This window comes from Chrysemys picta, chromosome 10 (assembly GCF_011386835.1).
Source record: "Chrysemys picta bellii isolate R12L10 chromosome 10, ASM1138683v2, whole genome shotgun sequence".
NCBI lineage: Eukaryota > Metazoa > Chordata > Testudines > Emydidae > Chrysemys > Chrysemys picta.
The window spans coordinates 52,361,119-52,382,378 of NC_088800.1; the positions used below are offsets into that span (position 1 = coordinate 52,361,119).

Genomic DNA, 21,260 nt, shown 5'->3' on the forward strand with positions numbered 1-21,260 from the left:
TTGACCTTCCTGGGTCTGACCCAGTAGCGGCCGGAGGAGGGGGGGGGGGAACGCAGCATGCGGCCCGCAGCACGGCCCGGCAGCAGCGGCCAGAGGAGCGGGGGGTGGGGGGGGCGCAGGCAGCATCGCCGGCAGCCATGGGGGGGCGGCGGGCACGGCCGGAGGAGTGGGGCCTGTGAGGGAGGGGGGAGAGGGCGCAGCCTGGCGGCCCACAGCATACCCCGGCAGCTGCAGCAGGAGGAGCGGGGGGGGGGGGGGGGGGGGGTTGGGGAGTGGTACAGCATGGCCAGCAGCCATGGAGGAGCAGCAGGCATGGCTGGAGGAGCTGGGGGGCACAGCATGGTGGCCGGCAGCTGCGGCCGGAGGAGTGAGGGGGGGTCCACGGGGGTGGCCCGGCAGGGCCGGAGGAACCATGTGGGGGAGGGGCGGTGCGGCCAGAGGAGGAGCCAGGGGGGCCTGGCCGGAAGAGGAGCTAAGGGGGGGGCGCCTTTTTTATATTTGCTCCCCCTCCTCTTAGAAGCTGGCTACGCCACTGGTCTGACCTTGGGCATTCAGCATCCCCTTCCTCCCCGTGTGCGGCTCCTGGAGAAGCCAGAGAGCCCTGCACCCCAACTTCTGCAGTCAGCAGTGACTCTCAGCCAGCATGTAGAACAGAAGGGTTTATTAGATGACAAGAATACAGCGTAGAACAGAGCTTGCTATCACAGAAATCAGTGACTTTCAGCCAAGTCCATCTTGGGGAGTCCTGGGCTAGACGGCCTGGACTCCCCCTCTTCCAGTCCCCCAAGCAGACTGCCCAGCTTCCAGCGATCTGTCCCCTGACACCCCCATTGCTCCTCCTCCTCCCCTTTGTCCTGCTTCACGGGCAAAAGGTGCCACCTGGTTGCACCCCCCTCCTGGGTCTCAGGTGATGAAGGGCACCGCCATAGCATACGTGCAGACCGCTGGGCAGCCTCACCTGCCCAGAGGGTCTCGGCACAAATCACATACCCAATTCCCACCCCTGGAATATTGGTGCAGTACACAGGGAAACAGAGGTACACACAATATTAGGACAGGACAGTAAGACTCGCATGCAACACAAGATTAATAAAACCCCACTTCGTCACAGAAGTATGCTCAGCTAGCTGGGCAGAGAAAACAAAGCTAAAGGATTCCTGAGTTAACACCATGCAGTTAAGTTATACAGTCAGCCGACATCTACACGTTAGCCTGTTATTTCACTTAGTGCTGTGTAATCCTATTAAGAGCCCAGTACTGGGGTTTAACCAGTCAGTGGCACAGATCCTCGTTGGTTGCACAAGGCAGCTATTCAAAACATCAAAGTTTCCTTTAAGTCAGCCACTAACCTAAATAGCCCTCTTCTGGTTTTCACTGCAAAATATTTTAAGCAGTCAGGTGGATAAAAACGGGGAGGTACTGCTGCTTTTTTTTTTTTAACACGGTTTTGACATCAGATTCACAAGTGACGTCTGTATTAGCATATTAATCCCTTATCTAAGTATGCACGAGATTCATCGCTGATATCCCACTATTTCATTTGATTAAGACAGGATACTCAAGCTATCATCAGTCATTAAAAACATCCTGCTTTACATAACAATTTTCATCTTCAACCCATTGTACAAATATTAACTCATTACATACTAATTTATGGAAAATCTTGTGGAATTGGAATGCAGAGCTTTTATGCAACTCTAGAGAATATAGGGGATTGTAAGAGTCGACCACTGGAGAAAGTCTAAGATGGAACCAAAATTTCGTTCCAAGCGGACACTGCTATGCAGACTAACCGCATAAAGAAAAAAGCATCCAGGCACCATCATCCTTTCTTGATTCCAATGACAATCAGAGAACCGGTTACTTTAAAAATTCCGCTATTTATAAGGACGTGGCTTAATTCATTATCCACTTGCTAAAGAAAAAAATGTATCAGACCAACAATGTTAAATCTAATGAAAAAGTTATAGATAAGCCATTTAAGACAAAAATATACAGCATTTAAGAGACTTCCGCCTTACTCTGCTAATAAAAGTCTTCCATCCATGCAGAAGCGAGTCTGACAGCAGATAAATTCAGCTTCAACTTGCTGGGAATCTGCACACCTTCCTACACACTAAGGAAGTGCAGTTAAATCTCTAACTAGGTCCATCAAAAATTATGCTTTCAAGCCTCAAAGTTTTTAGGAATGTCTTTCATCCACAAGTTAAATGCATAAACGGAGGCTGCTGGGTTGATGCTCAGGGCACCTCCTTTACAAATGAGAGAGGGTACACTACCCATCAAGAAAGCAACACAGGCCAGAACAAAGCAGAGGAAAGATTATTTACAAAACAAAATATATAGAAAATATGTCAGAGCAGACATCTTGGCTGATCTCAGCGAGGCAGATCCCTTTAAAGGACAGAATGGGCCCTATGAAAGGGCAGTGTTATGAAACACATTCTTGTGCTATTTCATGCATATCTACTGTAGATGTTAAGGGCTTAAAAATCCTACAGAAATCTTTCTGATCAACAGCTGAAATGTTTATTTATGTTCATACAGTCTAAGGTGCACAGACTTTAATATCAGTGACTGAAAGGTCACCTTTAGAACTACGCTCAGCCTCAACAGCTACAGTGACAGGGTTTTACTGTGTGATGGATCCCTGGAAGCACAATGGAGGTGCGAGAGGCAGTTCTACAGGGGCCCTGCCTCAATGCCGTTAAATCCCACAGCCTGCAGTCAGATTTCTTGGGTAAATATTCTCCCTTTCACAATTTTCAATTTCTTAAGCTTCCTTCCACATTTTAACCCAAAGTTTAACATTTATTTAAAGCCCTATTATAAACTATTTGAACCACAGAGGGTTTTACAGGACACTGCCTCACTGAACAAGTAGGAAGGTGGGGGATGGATAAAGCACTGTAAACACCTCCCCCTCCCCCATCTTTAAATCTAATTGTGATGGTCCCAATTTAATTTAAAAAAATCCCCAAGCAAAGGCTTTTGTACCTACAGGCAGGTGAGTCCAAGACATGTAGCCATTTTTCCAGAGGGTCGGGGGGGAACGTATGCAGGCCGGCATGTTTTGCTGACCCTCCTTGGTACAATCAGCACTGTTTGGTGGCCTAGCAGCTTGGAAGCTGATTATACACTGAGAGTTAATCATCACTGAGCCGAATACTCTTCGGCAAAGAAAGCGCAGCCAGCTAATCTCCTTTCCTTTATAACACCCAGGGCCTCTCATGGTAAGTATTCTTTCCGCCCCAGTTCAGAGCACCTGCTCCCCTCCCTTTCCCCACCATGCAAAGAAGCACTTTGAAAAGTCATCCCCTCTTCACTTTTGGAAGAAGTGAAGCGACAGGCTTAACAAACAAAGAAATGCCAACCTGAATGGAGACCTCTGGACTCAGCTGATCTGCTTCTCAATCTTACAGTGAGCACATTAATTAGCAGGCTTTAAACTAGAAAGGTTAAACAAACTTTTATTTTGATAAAGACTGAAGAGGTCATTATGTTTCCATTGGTAAGTCATTACTAAGAGTAGAATTTGACAGCTTCCCCATTCTTCCCTACCTCTCTCCATCATCCTCTCATTTCCCTCCCTACCCCCAAAACTACCTTCACAATATCCTTTGGGGAGGACTCAAGTCAAGCACAACAGTTCCTCCAAAGGAATGTCAGTGCTGTTCCAGAGACCACATGAAAGAATGTCTTTTAGTCATACCCTGCAACCAGATTTTTCAGACAAAAGTCATTAAACTGGAGTTACAAAGTAAGGTGTGGGTGGGAATACTACTCCTATTTTTAGAAACCAAATAACCAAAAATATAATTTAAAGTGGTATATTAAACTTTATGCTTTGCTCCTCAAAGTGTTGTGAGAGATCTCAGGCCCTGAACAGATAAGCAACTTGACAACTGATAGAGAGCTTTCAGATGTGCACAGGAGGTGACATTTTCTGTGTCCATGTTCCAAAAGATTACCACACTAAATAAGGTAATTAAAAATAGGCTGTATACTAATTTTTTCAGAATATTTAATTCTTGCATAAAGTCACAAACACTAACAAGCTGTTAGAACTAGAAAGACCCAAAACCTCATTATATTCTTGCCAGTAATTCAAATCATGGGAGAGTTTGCCATCAGTGGAGTTGTGCTTGCTTTACGCCATCAATGAATTTGACCCTGTTACTGTCCTCCTCCTCCCTCCCTCTTACATACTTGTCAGAAGTGAGCAGCACTGACCCATTCTCTGGATCCTCTATAGGATCGGTGAACTCTGAGTGCACCGTGGAATCAATAGCACTGTCCGTTTCTACTTCATCGTGCATCTCGGGATGTACCAGCGTGCCAGTGTCCTCATCTGTGAAGGTTTCACACTCGCTGTAAGTGCTCTCTGAGCCCATGTAGGCGCTGTCAGTCACCTCATTTGCCTGTTATAAAATACAACAGAAAAACTATTAGCTACTCTTACCTGATTTTGCTCTACAACAGGAACATCAAACGTGCACACACTAATTAAACATAAAAATGCAGGCAATAATTTAAGGATAAAAAAAGTTCCATGAACTGTAAATCATGACCAGATGTGCAGTTATGCATGCCCAACACACACCAACCACTTGTAAATTGACAGACATATCAGAAGAGACCAAATGATTTTACTAACCCCAGAATTTTGGGCTTTCAGGTACTACATAGTTTCCTTCAATAAATTACTGCTTTTAGATTGCACATGTTTTGATACAGAAGTGGGTTTTTTACCCACGAAAGCTTATGCCCAAATAAATCTGTTAGTCTTTAAGGTGTCCCTAGACTCATCATTTTAGAGAGCACGTCAGTGTTTAGAAAATATCAAGTACATTTTGGGCACTTCTGCAACCTAAATAAATAAAAGTGTAATACGTAAGAGAGGGGTAGAGGTTGTGTTAGAAGAACACAGGGATCAATATCAGCATACTGCCTTAGAAGGAGGTTTGCAATCTGACCAACGATGGTTTGGATCATCGTATGCCTTTTATCCAATTCATTTTAAAAAGTTTGGCAGTTTAGCTAGTTGGGGTTCTAGGATGATCACCACAAAGACTGTAATTATGCGGGCTTTATTACTGCAAAGTACTGTTTTCTGCTGTTACAAGAAATCCTCCACCCATCAAAAATATAAAAATAAATTTGTTTAAAAACTTTTAAGACGACATTCAATTTGCCAGGGTTGAACCTTCAATATATAATCTTAAAGAGACTTGAACAGAGACACTTTTCAACAAAAAAATGTTGTAAAAATATTTTTTAACTGCTTTACTAATAATGTCTCTAATGTTCTGTAAGATGGTGGCATGATCGGGTTGTCAGGGCCCCACAATTGGAGTCAGAAAACCTAGATATATTTGGCTTACCAACTCGCCTGGTGCGTGATCCTTAGGCAAATCAATTCCCCTCCCGCCCTTTGGCTGTTTTGTCTGTTTAGATTGTAATTACCCTGGGGCAGGGACTGTCTCTCAATACTTAAATCTACCCACAGTACCCTCAATACTTAAGTGTGCCCACCTAGCCCAGGGGTGGGCACACTTTTTGGCCCGAGGGCCACATCTGGGTATGGAAATTGTATGGCAAGCCATGAACGCTCACAAAATTGGGGGTAGGGATGCGGGAGGGAGTGTGGGCTCTGGCTGGGGGTGTGGGCTGTGGGGTGGGGCCAGAAATGAGGAGTTCAGGATGCGGGAGGGGGCTGTGGGGGGAGATGAGGGCTCCGACTGGGGGTGCGGGGTTTGGGTGCAGGAGGGTGCTTTGGGCTGGGATCGAGGGGTTCTGAAGGTGGAAGGGGGATCAGGGCTGAGGCAGGGCCCCGGGGGGGGGGGTTTAGGGGTGCATACTCTGGGCAGTGCTTACCTCAAGCAGCTCCTGGAAGCAGCAGCTCTCCAAGCTGCCCTGTCCAAAGGTGTTGCCCTCTCAGCTCCCGTTGCCTGCGGTTCCCGGCCAATGGGAGCTGAGTGGGTGGGGCTTGGGGGGGCAGCATGTGGAGCCCACGATTACCCCTACGCATAGGAGCCGGAAGGGGGAAAATGCCGGCTGCCTCCTGGGAGCTACGTGGAGCCACGGCACACATGGAACGGGCCAAGCCCCTGACCCTGCTCCCTGGCGGGAGCTCGAGGGCCAGATTAAAAGGTCTGACAGGCCACATATGGCCTGCAGTTTGCCCATCCCTGGCCTAGGCCAAGAGGTCCCTGATCTTAGATGGGGCCTCTGTGAGCTACTGAAATGCTACTAAAATAAATATTACTACTAGTGACCAAACGGCAGGAATATACTTTACTTTACTGCATGTATGTATCCTCAATATATGTTCCATTCTATATGCATCCGAAGAAGTGGGCTGTAGTCCACGAAAGCTTATGCTCTAATAAATTTGTTAGTCTCTAAGGTGCCACAAGTCCTCCTGTTCTTCTTTTTGCATGTATGTTGTTTCCTTTTTACACTTCGTTCACCTTGGGATAGTGAAACTAGCCATTTTCATTTCTGAGTCACAGACACAACCACAATGTTGATACCACAACAACATTTAAGTGACCTGTCTTTCTATGTTAAAGTGTCCCATGGGAGCAGCAGACCAAGAGAAGGAGTAGCGACATCTTTCCACCTATGAGAAACAACCTCATCCTGTGCTTCAAGAGGAGCAGTCAGACTTGACCTCTATGGGAGATAAGCTTTGGTGAGAATGCAACAGGTGGTGGGCCTAGCGAATGCATAGCTTGATAAGAAGCCACAAGGAGGAAAGGCTTATGCCAGGTTTTTTTTATTTTATTTCAGAGTAGCAGCCGTGTTAGTCTGTATCCGCAAAAAGAAGAACAGGAGGACTTGTGGCACCTTAGAGACTAACAAATTTATTAGAGCATAAGCTTTCGTGGACTATAGCCCACTTCTTCGGATGCATATAGAATGGAACATATATTGAGGAGATATATATACACACATACAGAGAGCATAAACAGGTGGGAGTTGTCTTACCACCTCTGAGAGGCCAATTAATTAAGAGAAAAAAACTTTTGAAGTGATAATCAAGCTAGCCCAGCACAGACAGACAGTTAGATAACAAGTGTGAGAATACTTACAAGGGGAGATAGATAACAAGTGTGAGAATACTTACAAGGGGAGATAGATTTCAATGTTTGTAATGGCCCAACCATTCCCGGTTTGAATAAGGACTGGGAATGGTTGGGCCATTACAAACATTGAAATCTATCTCCCCTTGTAAGTATTCTCACACTTGTTATCTAACTGTCTGTCTGTGCTGGGCTAGCTTGATTATCACTTCAAAAGTTTTTTTCTCTTAATTAATTGGCCTCTCAGAGGTGGTAAGACAACTCCCACCTGTTTATGCTCTCTGTATGTGTGTATATATATCTCCTCAATATATGTTCCATTCTATATGCATCCGAAGAAGTGGGCTATAGTTCACGAAAGCTTATGCTCTAATAAATTTGTTAGTCTCTAAGGTGCCACAAGTCCTCCTGTTCTTCTTTTATTTTATTGTAATTCTCTCTCTCATTTCTCTTCTTTTTTGTAAAGCTGAGTCCAGGGCTCCTACATCTGGGCACCCTGCTGAAAACCGGTAACATTTGGGGGTTTCCTCTCTCATTTCCACCCTGCCTGGAAGAAGCAGAGGGAGGTTTTCTGCAGCAAAGGGCCAGCAGGCAGACATCACCACAGGAGTTAGAACCGTGAAGACTCAAGTGCAGCAGCAGGGAGCCCGCCATGGTGAGTGACTGAGGGAGAGCATCAGAGGCCCGTGAGTCTACATACAGGAACCACAGTTCTGCTGGAATCCCTTTCAAAGGCCTTTTGCTGGCAGCATTTGCCATGATCAACGTTCCAGCCACCACAGACCATTTCTCACACAGACCTCAAGAATGTCTACGTTACGTGAAGTTTACCCAACTGGATCAAAGCAGCTCTGTAACTGATGCCATTTTGCTTCTGCAAGGATTAGAGGTATAGAAAGCAAGTAATACCTTGAGTGGACCAATGCAATAATAGCAATGCAAAAGCCAACTCCTTGTCATTGGCTAAAGACTGTGCAGAGGAGCTTTTAGTGCTTTTCCATCTGCTTTAGAAGAGAAGCTGCCCTAAGTTTCTCATGCAGTGTTGTAGCCGTGTTGGTCCCACGATGCTAGAGAGACACAGTGGGGGAGGTAATATCTTTTCTCTCACTAACTTCTGTTAGTGAGAGAGACCATTTGGGCTACACAGAGCTCTTCATCAGGGCTGGGAAATGCACTCTGAGTGTCACAACTAAATACAAGGTGGAACAAATTGTTTCACTAAGTAGTTAACGCATACTTCAAGGGACCACTCAAGGTGAAGTGGCCAGTTAATACCTATCCAATCATAAGGGGGAAAAGGAGAAAAAATGCTGGGGGGATGTTACTGGGTTATAGATTTGTTGTAATAAGCCATAAATCGAGTGTCTCTGTTCAGTCCATGGTTGTTAGCCTGTAGCAAAGTTATGAATTTAAGCTCCCAGGCTCGTCTTTTGAAAGTGTTGTGCAGGTGTCCTGAAGGTGAGGACTGAGACATCAGATATGGAGCGACCGCTCTATGAAAAATGTTCACACACAGGTGACATGGTGTTTTTGTCTTTTATTGCTTTTCTGTGTGAGTTCACTTGAGAGCAGTGATTGTCTAGTTTTGCCCACATAGTAGTTATTGGGGCATGTAGTACACCGGATGAGGTACACCATCCAGTACAGTAGACTGCCGGAAGAAGTACCATGCATGGTCACTTATGGTCTTTGAAGAATCACCTAAGAGCTGTTCATCTCATGGAGTCATAGGGGAGAAGAAAAGGAGTCCATAACACTTCAAGCACCATAAACCTTGACTACATTAGCATTTTTCAGGATCTCCCATGGCTCTACCACCATCAGTGCAGCAGCCTCAGTGGTAGCAAAAGGTGAGTACATTAGCATAGAGAGGACACATTTTTATCACCACGTCATTTATAAAAACCACCTGCGTTCTGTATACATTGAGAAAATTCCCAGAAGAGGGTAGGCCTGACTCTGATTTCACTTCATTCAGATTTAAACCAGTAAAACTTGATTGATCCCAATTCACACTGGTGCAAATGAGATCAGAATTAAACCCAAGCTCTTACTTCATTTTGAAAACTCATGTCTGGGGACCTCTGTGGAAACTTTGTTAAGGAGAGCACAAGGCTTCCTTTCCATCCCACCCTATAGCACAAGAGCTTTCTAGCAAATGAACGTGTGTGAGGTGTGATATAATTTGTGTTTTCTAACTGCTGTGTGCATATATTCCTCCAGAGGCCTCCAATTTCTTTCTGTTGTGCAAAATATAGTCAGCATCAACTCCTGGGTAATTTATCACACGTGACTAAGACACACACACACACACACACACACACACACACACACACACACACACACACACACAAAGTCATTTGCTGACTAACATTTTCCAGTCCAGCTTCTATCTTTGAAAACTCTGCAGCCTTTGTTGTAAGGTGAATAACTAATGAATTCACTTGCAGTTTCTCACACTGTTGGGCGCTTCTAATAACACATAAGACTAAGTTAGACTGCAAGGAATGTATACGAAAGCACCTACTTAGTGTACAATACTCTAAGAACAGAAAGCTCTATTCCAGCAGCGGGAGACGGAGAAAGGGTATGTAAAAATGCAGAAGCCATTGTCTCGAGTATAAGGGAAGGACTTTTACCTTGTGAAAGCAGGTAGAAGGTCATCAGTTCAGTCCATTCACTTATTTTCCACATTGGCTCTATGGGATCACAACCAATTCAAACAAAACATTGTTTTGTCCATTAATCAGCAGGTCACTTAGCCCCATCGCCATTTGAGCCATACCCTTTCTGTTTGTACGCTAGGTCCACTGAGGTTGCAGCCACCAGAAAACAGAAAACGCTTAAACACTGAGCTACAGAATGGAGATGCACTTGGAAAGAGGCAATTAAGGCCCTCACCTAGCAAAGATGTGCTCAGCTTTATGCTTGTGAGTAGACTCACTGACTCCCCAATAATTCTCTCCAAAACACACTCCTAATGTCAAAGTTAAGCACGTATGTAAATCCTTAAAGGACCAGAGCCTAAGTCACCAAGTTGATGAGGCCAGTTTAATTCTGCTCAAGTGGTGGTGAGACCTTAGCCAACTAGCTAGTTAACAAGGGAAAGAGGCTTTCACTAACCTTAAAATTAAACACTTTAAAACATATTCATAGGCGTAAAGTATGTGCTTTAGTACTTTGCTGGATTGGGACATTACTTCCTATAAGTGATGGATAGAATCTTAATGAGGCCCCCGCAGTATAGGTAGAATGAGGACAGAGGAGATTGGAGGTCAGCCCTAGGACAAGTAGAAGCTCAGTGCTCACTACAGCATGGCCTCTGATGTTTGCTGAGAGATACGTTAGCAGAGGACGTTGGAGAATTATTTGCACTCCTCTACCACAATACTAACAGGAAAGCAACTACGTCTGCTTCTACTATTGAAATAGTAGAAGGAGGAATGGTAGGAGAACTGGACGCATTTTTAGTGCTAATACAAATTAAGCCAACTGCTAGCACAGACTAGACTTCCAGTAAAAAAAAAAAAAAAGGAGGTTTTTGTGGTAGCTGTGTTGGTCAGGAGCTGGTCACATTTCACTGTTGGACAGAATATTACAGACTTCCTCAGTGCTCTTTTGTGGTGACAGTATTTAGAACAAGCCAGCCTCTTGGTTTGTGAGGCCAACAAACTTCTGTTCCAGATTGGAACTGCTCTGCTACACAGGAAATAAGAAACCTGATACAAGAGAAAGTTCCAACAGGCACTATGAGGGCATGTCAACACTATGTCTACAGCTGCCAATGTCTGTCTATAGATCCAATTACAAATTTCAGTGGAATATTTTTAGCTGTTTTCTCCTACTGGGTTAAAAGAAAGTCTTTCAATAATACTATTTACAGCTTTGGGTTATGATGTCCAAAACAAACTCTCCATCTCTTTTAAAAGATTGGGGGGTTATTGGGAAGTTGTCTTTCTTGAAAGAATTTTAAAGCACACAAGTACTATACTTGAAAACAGCATTACAAACGTAAAAAAAATTAAAAAACCAAAATCCTTAAAAACAAATACTTCATAAAAAAAATCAATGCAGTTACGGTCACTAGTCTATCACATCATCTACAAAACCCAAGCACATAAAACCAAGGAAACAAACAGTTAAGAACATGGCAATCTTACTCCACCCACAGGATAAACATTCTGATCCAGTATAGAGAAACTTTTAATTACAACAGTTCAAGGAAATGTAACTACCTGGAAAGTTTGAAAGAGCAATCAGCTGTTTTGAGATAGAAGTAGTCAAAGTGGTAGACAAAAGTCAAAATTTTGAAGCATTTTTTTTTAAATGACCTGTAACTCAAACAGTCTGATAAAATTTTCTTCACATTTTGCAGAAGACATTCTCTTTTGCTTTCAAAGCATACAATTTTCAGGCCAAACCAATTTTCCAGACAAAAGTGGTATGGAGACTAAAACAGGACTTTATAATGGAAATGTAATTGCAACTTTAACTACAGACAGATGACAATGTCTCTAACGCAATACAACGCCCCATGTCCATGATAACAGGGCAAGCAAAAGCACATAGAACTCTGATCTCTTCAGAAAAGAAACGGGAACCATCACTCAATCACTTAAAAATAAATAACAGACTTACTCCTACTGAATGATTTTGTAGCCATTTGTTATTATATAGGTATAGAGACATCTTTGCTAAGAAGAAATGTTATTGAAATAAAGGGAAAAAAGTCTATGCATATTCTTGTAATATTTTAAATAAAAGTTAGGAAAAAACCACACACACTCCCCACCTCACTCATCACTTCACATCCAATTTGAATACACTGGCTGCTATTGAAAAGTCAACGTTTACTACTTTGTGCTAAAAGCTAACTGTTGACATCTGAGACACTTATCAGTTCCCCTGTAATTATAAGAAATATTTTAACCGTAATAGGTTTGTAAATGTTCACTTTTTAATATCCATGTTATACAAAACAGATATATAAAAAGAAATTCTACCCATAAAGAATCTCCCATGCTGTTATTTGCTTTATTTACAAGGTAAAAAACTTCTTGTTATTGAAATTATGTGTTAAATCTCTCATTAATGGAGAGAAGGGAGACCTGAACATTCCTACTTTTTGTATATCATGTGACAGGCTCTGGTATGCTTTGGAAGTTACTATATAATGAAAGATTTTTTTATTTTCTGGTTAAGCTTTGAACACACTTCTCGGCATTAGAAACAGAAGGCTATCTGATCAGTTTTTTCTAACAGCGATTCTGACTAATGCTTAGATTCCTGTTCTATATAGCACTATGCATATAGTCTACTTTTATTATTTATAGCAGAGGTCCCCAATCTGTGGGGTGTGCCCCCTAGAGGGGGGCGCAGAGGAATGTTCTGGGAGGGGGGCAGTGTGGGGCCTGGACCAGTCCCCCAGGGGCAGGAAGGGAGCGCCACTCGGCTCCGCTCTTGGCCCTGGCTGCCGGCCTCACACCTGAGGATCCGCTCCGCTCTCAGCACTGTGTACAGGGATCCATCCGCTCCTGGCTGCCAGCCCCACGTCCAGGTTCCTGGCTCCTGGCCCTGCAACCAGGGATCCACTCTCTGCCGCGGCTGCTGGCCCCGGCTTAGGTTCCACTCCCACCCCCAGTCTCGACCCTCTTGCCACTGTCTGTGTGCCCCCTCCCGAAGCCATGGCCCCAGTCCTGGCTGGGTGGGGACAGGGATAAGGGGGGAGCACGAGGTAAAAAGTTTGGGGATCACTGATGTATAGTCTCAAAAGATTCCTGCCACTGGCTTATCTGTATATTTGAAACAAACCTTCTCTCTAGCATTGTCTGATATGTAATCTCTACCTAATTATGTGAAACCTTGCTTTGGTGGGCATATATTATGTTTTCCTTTAATCTAATTTGTATGTGATCCCAAAGGACACACACACACACACACACACACACACACACACACACACACACACACACACACACACACACGCTTGATAACCCAAGTGTTCCTTCAGAGCAGCAGTGTGCAGGACTGTGTTTTACATTTCACTGCACAGATTAAATATTAAACCCCAAGACAAAATGCAGAGAAGACAGGCTTAGATGTTTTACCTAGTTCTCCCTTTCCAAAAACAAAGATTAAAAGTGTTACAAAGTTAAAATATATCCTGGCAAAACCTTGCATTTCAATTTAGCCGAAAGGTCCTTTTACAGCTCCATTTAAACAGCTGTCTAGGGCAACCATGTAAAACCATTTGCAGGCTCCCTCTAACAAAGTTTGCTTTTATATTAACAGGCAAGATGTAAGCACATTTTCAAAGAACCCCCGATACAACATGGCACGTGAGATCTGCTCTAAATGCTTGATAAGGAATCATAGGGACAAGTAGACGAGATTGCTGTAATCTTATTCCATGTATAGAATTCAAATGGATTATTGTGAATATGTTTACCTCCATTTAAGTAAATACTCAACTTTTTATTAATGTATTTTAAGTTTTTATCAAGTAAGATAAAGCTTAACTGAAATTCCCATTTCCTTTCTTAAACATGTCCTAAGTAAGCCTCAGGGCTAAAAAGCAATACAAGAAGGGTTAAAAAAAATATAAGAAGGCTTAAAAAAAAAAAAAAAAGCAGCAAAATCTTATTTATGCGCAATGAATAATTAGCATCCCCTTTGAAATGAAGCCTTACACAATCGAACAAGCTTTCTTCAGGCCATGAGAAAGGCATTCTTGGTGGTAGTAATATATACTTCCATGCCTTCAAGTATGGGATAGTTAAACTCTTGGTGCTGCAAATCAGATGGAATAATGCACCCACCAACACAGGCTATTAGGGAGAGTAGTCATACAAATCATCAAATGTATTGTTCTGTTTCCACTATCTGAGTCCAGGCCTACCAGTTGCTACAGAACAGCATTAATAGGAAGAGTTCTCTCTGAATATTAGCCTTCCCTTCCTGCTACAACCCCATATTTTGGGACAAACTCAGTCCTCATACAAAGCATCAGTAGAGTGCATGGGAGTTCCACAGGGACCAAAAGGAGGTATTCCCCTGTCCCAGGCTGCAAAACAGCAGCTCCCATTGACAGAAGCATCTGAGCAACTGTTAAGACTCTGGCAGTAGCCTCCACTTTTGCTGTGCTCCTGCTTTAGGAGGTAAAGTGGAGAAGGCCAGGAACACACAGCTGTTCCTCAGATGTGCGCCTCCTATGCCACACTTCAGGAGAGGAGGAGCTCTTGGGAGCTGAACTCTGTAGCACTCGTTGAATCCAGGCCAGACACTGAATGGGCACAAAGTCTGAACCTTTGACCATTCCTACGCTAGGGCAATTCTGCAGTGTTGCATTCCCAAGGAATTCATCTATTGTGTAAAACTATCAAACACTGTCCTAATATGTAGCAATGCCTCACACTTTTCATCTGTGGATCTCAAAGCACGTCACACACATTAACTGATTACGCCTCCCATACATTATACATACAGTCCCTACCTGGGAGGGTATATCTTCTCCTTTCATGGGAGGAGTCTCAGCTTTGGCTTTTACTTGCTAAATCCTTCAGTGTTTATAAAAAGGTCAAGAAGAGAGTGCTCAGCTCTGCCCCAGGCACTTTTGACAGTCCTCTCTGGCAAGGAAAGGCCTTACAATTTTGGGAGTTAATTCCACTATCTGCCACTTTTTTTTTTTTTTTAAACCTGTGGCATGCTAGTGGTATTCTATACAACATATAATGCTGTTAAAATTCCTGTATGGCCTGTATCAGAGAGCTACTCTTCTTTTCCCCCCATGTTCACACATTTCATGGTCAAATTATCTCCTATTCAAAGGCTTTAAAATCTTTTGCTCCCTGCAGGTTGAGCGCTGCTCGTGTTAGAGAATTCTGTACATATAGTATACGGCAATGGCTGCACGGCTACATTTCTCTGCTTATCTGGAGTGCCATTATGCAAGCTTTCAAGGTCTGGGAATCAGGCTGTTGAGTGGTCCTGCCACACGAAGGACATAATGGAGGAAACGTGTGATACAAATGCGTAATATAACCACGGAGATAGGATAAAACAATGGGACATTTTTAGAACAAGTTGATAATCAATATTCCATCTATTTGACCAAAAAAAGATAGTGGAGATGTAGCAATGCACCAGTTCTTCTGAAAAAATGGGATGCAATATATTAGCAGTTACATATTCACATCAAGGGAAGAGACCCCTGAAAATCCAACTCCATGAGTTACTGTAAATCAGAGGTGGGCAAACTATGGCCTGCGGGACCATCCTCCCTGGCCCTTGAGCTCCCAGCCGGGGAGTCTAGCCCCCGGCCCCTCCCCTGCTGTCCCCCTCCCCCGCAGCCTCAGCTAGCCATGCCGCCAGCGCTCTTGACTGTGGGGCTGCGAGCTCCTGCCGGGCAGCACGGTGGCGTGGCTGCCAGTCCTGCTGCTCTGAGCGGCATGGTAAGGAGGCAGGGAGCAGGGGGGTTGGATAAGGGGCAGGGAGTACCAGGGGGCAGTCAGGGGACAGGATGCAGGGGGCTGTTGGATAGGGCGGAGCGGTCAGGGGACAGGGAACAGGGGGCAGTTGGATGGGGTGGAGGTTGGGGGGGGCGGTCAGGGGACGGGGAACAGGGGAGTTTGGATAGGCGTGGGAGTCCCTGGGGGCATGTCAGGGGGCGGGGGTGTGGACAGGAGTCAGGGCAGTCAGGGGACAGGGCAGTTAGTGGCAGGGGTCCTGGGAGGGGGCAGTCAGGGGACAGGGAGCAGGAGGGGTTGGATGGGTCAGAGATTCTGAGGGGGGCAGTCAGGGGGCAGGAAGTGGGAGGGGGCAGATAGGAGGCGGGGGATAGGCTGTTTGGGGAGGCACAGCCTTCCCTACCTGGCCCTCCGTACGGTTTCAGAACCCTGATGTGGCCCTCAAGCCAAAAAATTTGCCCATCGCTGCTGTAAATAGTGGTGGGAGGTGACCCAAATTGATCCAGTGGAAAGAAAAAAAAGATTCCAAAATTGGATTGATATTTGAATTTGGAAGGGAGAGTACAAAGGTTTCCCACTGACCTGTATTCAGAACATATATTTTATTTATAGAGGCAGCATCCTTGGGTGGACTGAACACCGACACAAGAACACCAGAATTCTTATCCCATTTCTGCTGACACATTGTGACTTGCCAGAGGTGACACAAAGGGACAAAAGTTTTCAAAAGTAGCCTCGAGTTTTGCATGCTCAACTTGTGACATTTATGGCCTAGTTTTCAGAGGTGCTGAGCACCTACAACTCTAAAGTCAAGGGGAGCTGCAAGTCCCCATTACTTCTGAAAATAGTTGGGTCCTTGTCATCTCAACCTGGGCACTAAAATACTGAGGCATCCAAAAATCAGAGGATAACTTTTAAAAACTGGGCTTTAGCCTTTAATTCAAAAGGGTATGGACATATGGGAGGATTAGGTAACGTTTGGAAAGTACCTTTAATGCCATGAAGTTACCGTAAGTACAAAGAATCCTTATTTTATAAAATGTCTTCTATTCTGTAGTTCTAGATAATGTACCCAAGTGTACTCAAGCGTACTCAAGCTGTTGCAAAGCCCCATACTAATTTGTATCCTGGAGAAGAGTAACGTGCATTTCTCATGCCAGAAAGACCACACATTCACACAGGTGTGGCCCAGTGATATAGAAAGGGACCTTAATCCAATTAAAAAAATAGAACTCTGCTATGTCTACCCCTTGGAATGCCATACAGCCTCTGGAAGCTTGCAGATCTCTTAGAATCATAGAATATCAAGACTGGAAGGGACCTCAGGAGGTCATCTAGTCCAACCCCCTGCTCAAAGCAGGACCAACACCAACTAAATCATCCCAGCCAGGGCTTTGGCAAGCCTGACCTTAAAAACCCCTAAGGAAGGAGATTCTACCACCTCCCTAGGTAACTCATTCCAGTGCTTCACCACCCTCCTAGTGAAAAAGTTTTTCCTAATATCCAACCTAAACCTCCCCCACTGCAATTTGAGACCATTACTCCTTGTTCTGTCATCTGCTACCACTGAGGATAGTCTAGATCCATCCTCTTTGGAACCCCCGTTCAGGTAGTTGAAAGCAGCTATCAAATCCCCCCTCATTCTTCTCTCCTGCAGACTAAACAATCCCAGTGTCCTCAGCCTCTCCTCATAAGTCATGTGCTCCAGCCCCCTAATCATTTTTGTTGCCCTCCGCTGGACTCTTTCCAATTTTTCCACATCCTTCTTGTAGTGTGGGGCCCAAAACTGGACACAGTACTCCAGATGAGGCCTCACCAATGTCAAAAAGAAGGGAATGATCACATTCCTCGATCTGCTGGCAATGCCCCTACTTACACAGCCCAAAATGCCGTTAGCCTTCTTGGCAACAAGGGCACACTGTCGACTCATATCCAGCTTCTCGTCCACTGTAACCCCTAGGTCAGTGGTTCTCAAACTTTTGTACTGGTGACCTCTCTCACACAGAAAGTCTCCGAGTGTGACCCCTCTAAAATTAAAATTAAAAACACTTTTTTATATATTTAATACCATTATAAATGCTGGAGGCAAAACGCGGTTTGGGGTGGAGGCTGAGAGCTCGCGACCCCCAATGTAATAACCTCACGACCCCCTCAGGGGTCCCGATCTCCAGTTTGAGAACCCCTGCCCTAGGTTCTTTTCTGCAGAACTGCTGCCTAGCCATTCGGTCCCTAGTCTGTAGCAGTGCATGGGATTCTTCCGTCCTAAATGCAGGACTCTGCACTTGTCCTTGTTGAACCTCAGATTTCTTTTGGCCCAATCCTCTAATTTGTCTAGGTCCCTCTGTATCCTATCCCTACCCTCCAGCATATCTACCACTCCTCCCAGTTTAGTGTCATCTGCAAACTTGCTGAGGGGGCAGACCACGCCACCCTCCAGATCATTAATGAAGGTATTGAACAAAACCAGCCCCAGGACCAACCTTGGGGCACTCCGCTTGATACCGGCTGCCAACTAGACATGGGGCCATTGATCACTACCCGTTGAGCCCTATGATCTAGTCAGCTTTCTATCCACCTTATAGTCTTGTTTTGGTTTCTTTTTTAGGATGGGGTGGGGAGAGATAGATTACTGTGCAGATCTGCGCTCCCAAAATTGTGTCCATCAGTCAAGAGAAGAGCATAACTGGAATTCAGCTGGGTGTACCCCAAGATTCAGAGCAAATGAGTTTTACCTACTGCAAAAATTCTAGGGCAGGGATTGGCAACCTTCAGCACATGGCCCATCAGGGTAATTCGCTGGCAGGCTGCAAGACATTTTGTTTACGTTGACCGTCCGCAGGCATGTCCCCCCACAGCTCCCAGTGGCTGTGGTTTGCCATTCCTGGCCAATGGGAGCTGCGGGAAGCAGTGCGGGCCGCAGGGACGTGCTGTCCGCCGCTTCCCACAGCTCCCATTGGTCGGAAATGGCGAACTGTGGCCACTGGGAGTTGCGGGGGAGGCAGGGGGTGTGCCTGTGGACAGTCAACGTAAACAAAATGTCTCACGGCCCACTAGTGGATTACCCTGATGGACCACATGCCGAAGGTTCCCAACCCCTCTTTTAGGCCATACTACATATTCGCATTCTGCAATGGATAAAAGATAAGGCAAAGAGTGGGGTGAAGGAGGAAGCAGTGCACCTCAGAAAACCAAAACCAAGTAAAATGGTCTATAGCAAAATCTGCTAGACTGATCTAATGCAGGAGGAAAGATAGCTTATGGTTAAGCCATGAGCCTGGGTGCTATTTTCATATCTGCCATTACTTCCTGTGTGACCAGGGGTTAGTCATTTGGTCTCTCTGAACTTTACTTGCCCCATCTGTAAAATGGAGAGAATGTCTTTGTTGAAAGTGTAAATTCACTGATGTCCGTAAAGCATTTTAAGTTCCTCCCATAGCAGGAGGTACAAGTAGTGTAAAATAGCACTAATGTTATTAACAGCAGTAATCAGAGGAAACTTATTCCCAGCAGGTGCCATTTTATTACTGTGCAGTCATTCTTGCCCCACCCTCAAAAAATATCTGTATTGAGTAACCGGAGATGGATCACTTGACGATTACCTGTTCTGTTCATTCCCTTTGAAGCACCTGGCATTGGCCACTGTCAGAATACAGGATACTGGCCTAGACGGACCTTTGGTCTTATGCATTCTAAAATCCAGACTTGAAATGCTATTGTCCCTGACCACAGAAACTAGGAACTATGAACATCTTTGTTTCCTAGTAAACAGTGTATTTTTAGATTAATGCCTGTATTGATTACACAGTGAAAACAGTGGGAGGCCATTTGAGATCAGCCATCCCTTTGCTAGTTCTACAATCACACAAAATACCTGCCAAGGGTATTTCCAGTTTCAGAACGATCTCCATTCTGATGGCTGGCTAACAACAAGAACCAACAAAGCCCATTAGTTAGGTGGCACAAACCAAGAACACGCTTCTTTCTGGAGTAAAGGCCCACCAACTGTACAAAAAAATCCACAACAAAACCAAACCAAAAGACAGAGTTAAGCAGAAGCGACAACACAAACATTCTCTTTGTACTGAGGAAACAAACATCCAGTTCCTCTGCCCAAACACTACCTATGATACCTTAATAATGGAATCAAGAGTTCAGGGGTGTTTCAGACAACGCTGGGTGAACCCAAAGCCAGCTATGCAGGCTCCAGTGCCACACTGCACGGTGCAGGCCAACAGCACTGTGACAACAGCTTGAGCCTAGAAGAAAGAGTTTTCTACCAGCACAGCTTGCTTGTCCACAACAGGTGAATGGTGCTCTACAGCATAACACTAATCAGTGCTGCTAAAAATTAAACAACTTCCAAAACCATGACCCTGTTAAAAAAGAGAACTCCTGAAACAGTTTGCAAGTGGTATGATCTTCCAGTGCCAACATGCAAATATATGCCTTGAGACAGAGAACTATTAAATCGCTTAGCATTTCCGTACAGCGGGTCACCAGCTGTAGGACTGTGAGCTCTCAGGTGTGGCAATACCTGATTGTTCCTATGTATTTGGGCAACATCCAGTTTTTTGTAGGAACCTGCGATTCTAACACTCCACCTGGGATCTTGACAATTATCCACCTTGCAGGATACAGCTGTTACAAGTTACAATGCTTTTTGAAAGTTCATAGATTCTAGCTTTTTAAACCTAACTTCATTACAGACATATACAGGCTGTTTTAAGTTAGGCAGAATTTGTACCATATTTATCCAGTTAATATTTAAACAAAGGACTCTCCGAAAAGCAGTTACCAATTTCTCACAGAAACCGTCTTCAGTGCTGCAGAACAACCAGCGAGCCATAATTCTTCCTGAAAGAACTCCCGCACCATAAACAGGAACACAATGGAGACAACTACAGACACCTTTCAAAAATCTGCAGACACACAGAGCACCACAGATGGCAGGGAGAAGAGATACTTTCTAACTAAATTAGATATTCAGTGGACTCGATGAAAAAAAAATCAATCAGAACTCTCAGCAGGGTAAAGACTGAACTTCTCTTCATTGCCATGTCATTAAACTTCTTACCTGCAGCACTGAGACGTTCCAGATTGGACAGAAATTTTGATCTCCGTGAACTAACATGGATTTCTCTCTTTCCAGTTTTGCAGTCCAGTTAGTTTCTCCTTTGAGTTAAATGCCAGGCCCCCAGGTGAGCACATATCGCTGCCTCTCTAAAGGAAAATTCACCTCCAGCTACACATTGGTAACTCCCAGCTATTTCTGACAGGGAGGAGGGAAGCAAAGTTCAGGAAGTATTCGTGCTGGTTTTAACAGACTAACCTCAGGTCTCTAAACAGAGTTCCTTTTGTTCTTGACCTACCAACCTCTCTGATAACAAATGTGTGAGCTAATGCATTTTTCCCTGCCATTTTACAGATAGTTTGATTCATGTGACTTTCAAAAATTATTCCCCTCCTTCCCCCTTAAAAAAGCCACTAAACAAAGACTTGATTCAAGGTGCATGCAATTTCTTTCTTCCCAGCACATGACATTCCATATCGAGATTTTGTTTTTATATTGAAAGGAAGAGCACATCTGCCTCACTCACTGTTTTAAAGCACTCTATAATTGATCTGGGGCACATCCATTCCCAGATGACTTCTCTCTCACAAGACTTTAGGAATATTACTTTATAACAAAGTATCAGAGGGGTAGCCG

The 21,260-nt window shown here is 44.5% G+C and overlaps 1 protein-coding gene across 4 annotated transcripts in view; it reads right to left on the reverse strand.

Annotated features, from left to right (window-relative positions):
- RAB11FIP3 (RAB11 family interacting protein 3) overlaps nt 1-21,260 on the reverse strand; it is a 184,976-nt gene that overhangs the window by 37,176 nt on the left and 126,540 nt on the right. For 3 of the 4 annotated variants that reach the window (XM_005295566.5, XM_005295565.5, XM_042854133.2), the window contains exon 4: nt 4,234-4,421. In XM_005295566.5, coding sequence (XP_005295623.2) covers nt 4,234-4,421 — 188 coding nt within the window. Of the gene's footprint in view, nt 1-4,233; nt 4,422-20,627; nt 20,872-21,260 lie in introns of those variants that run through there. The other variant, XM_024111497.3, reaches the window with a different exon arrangement.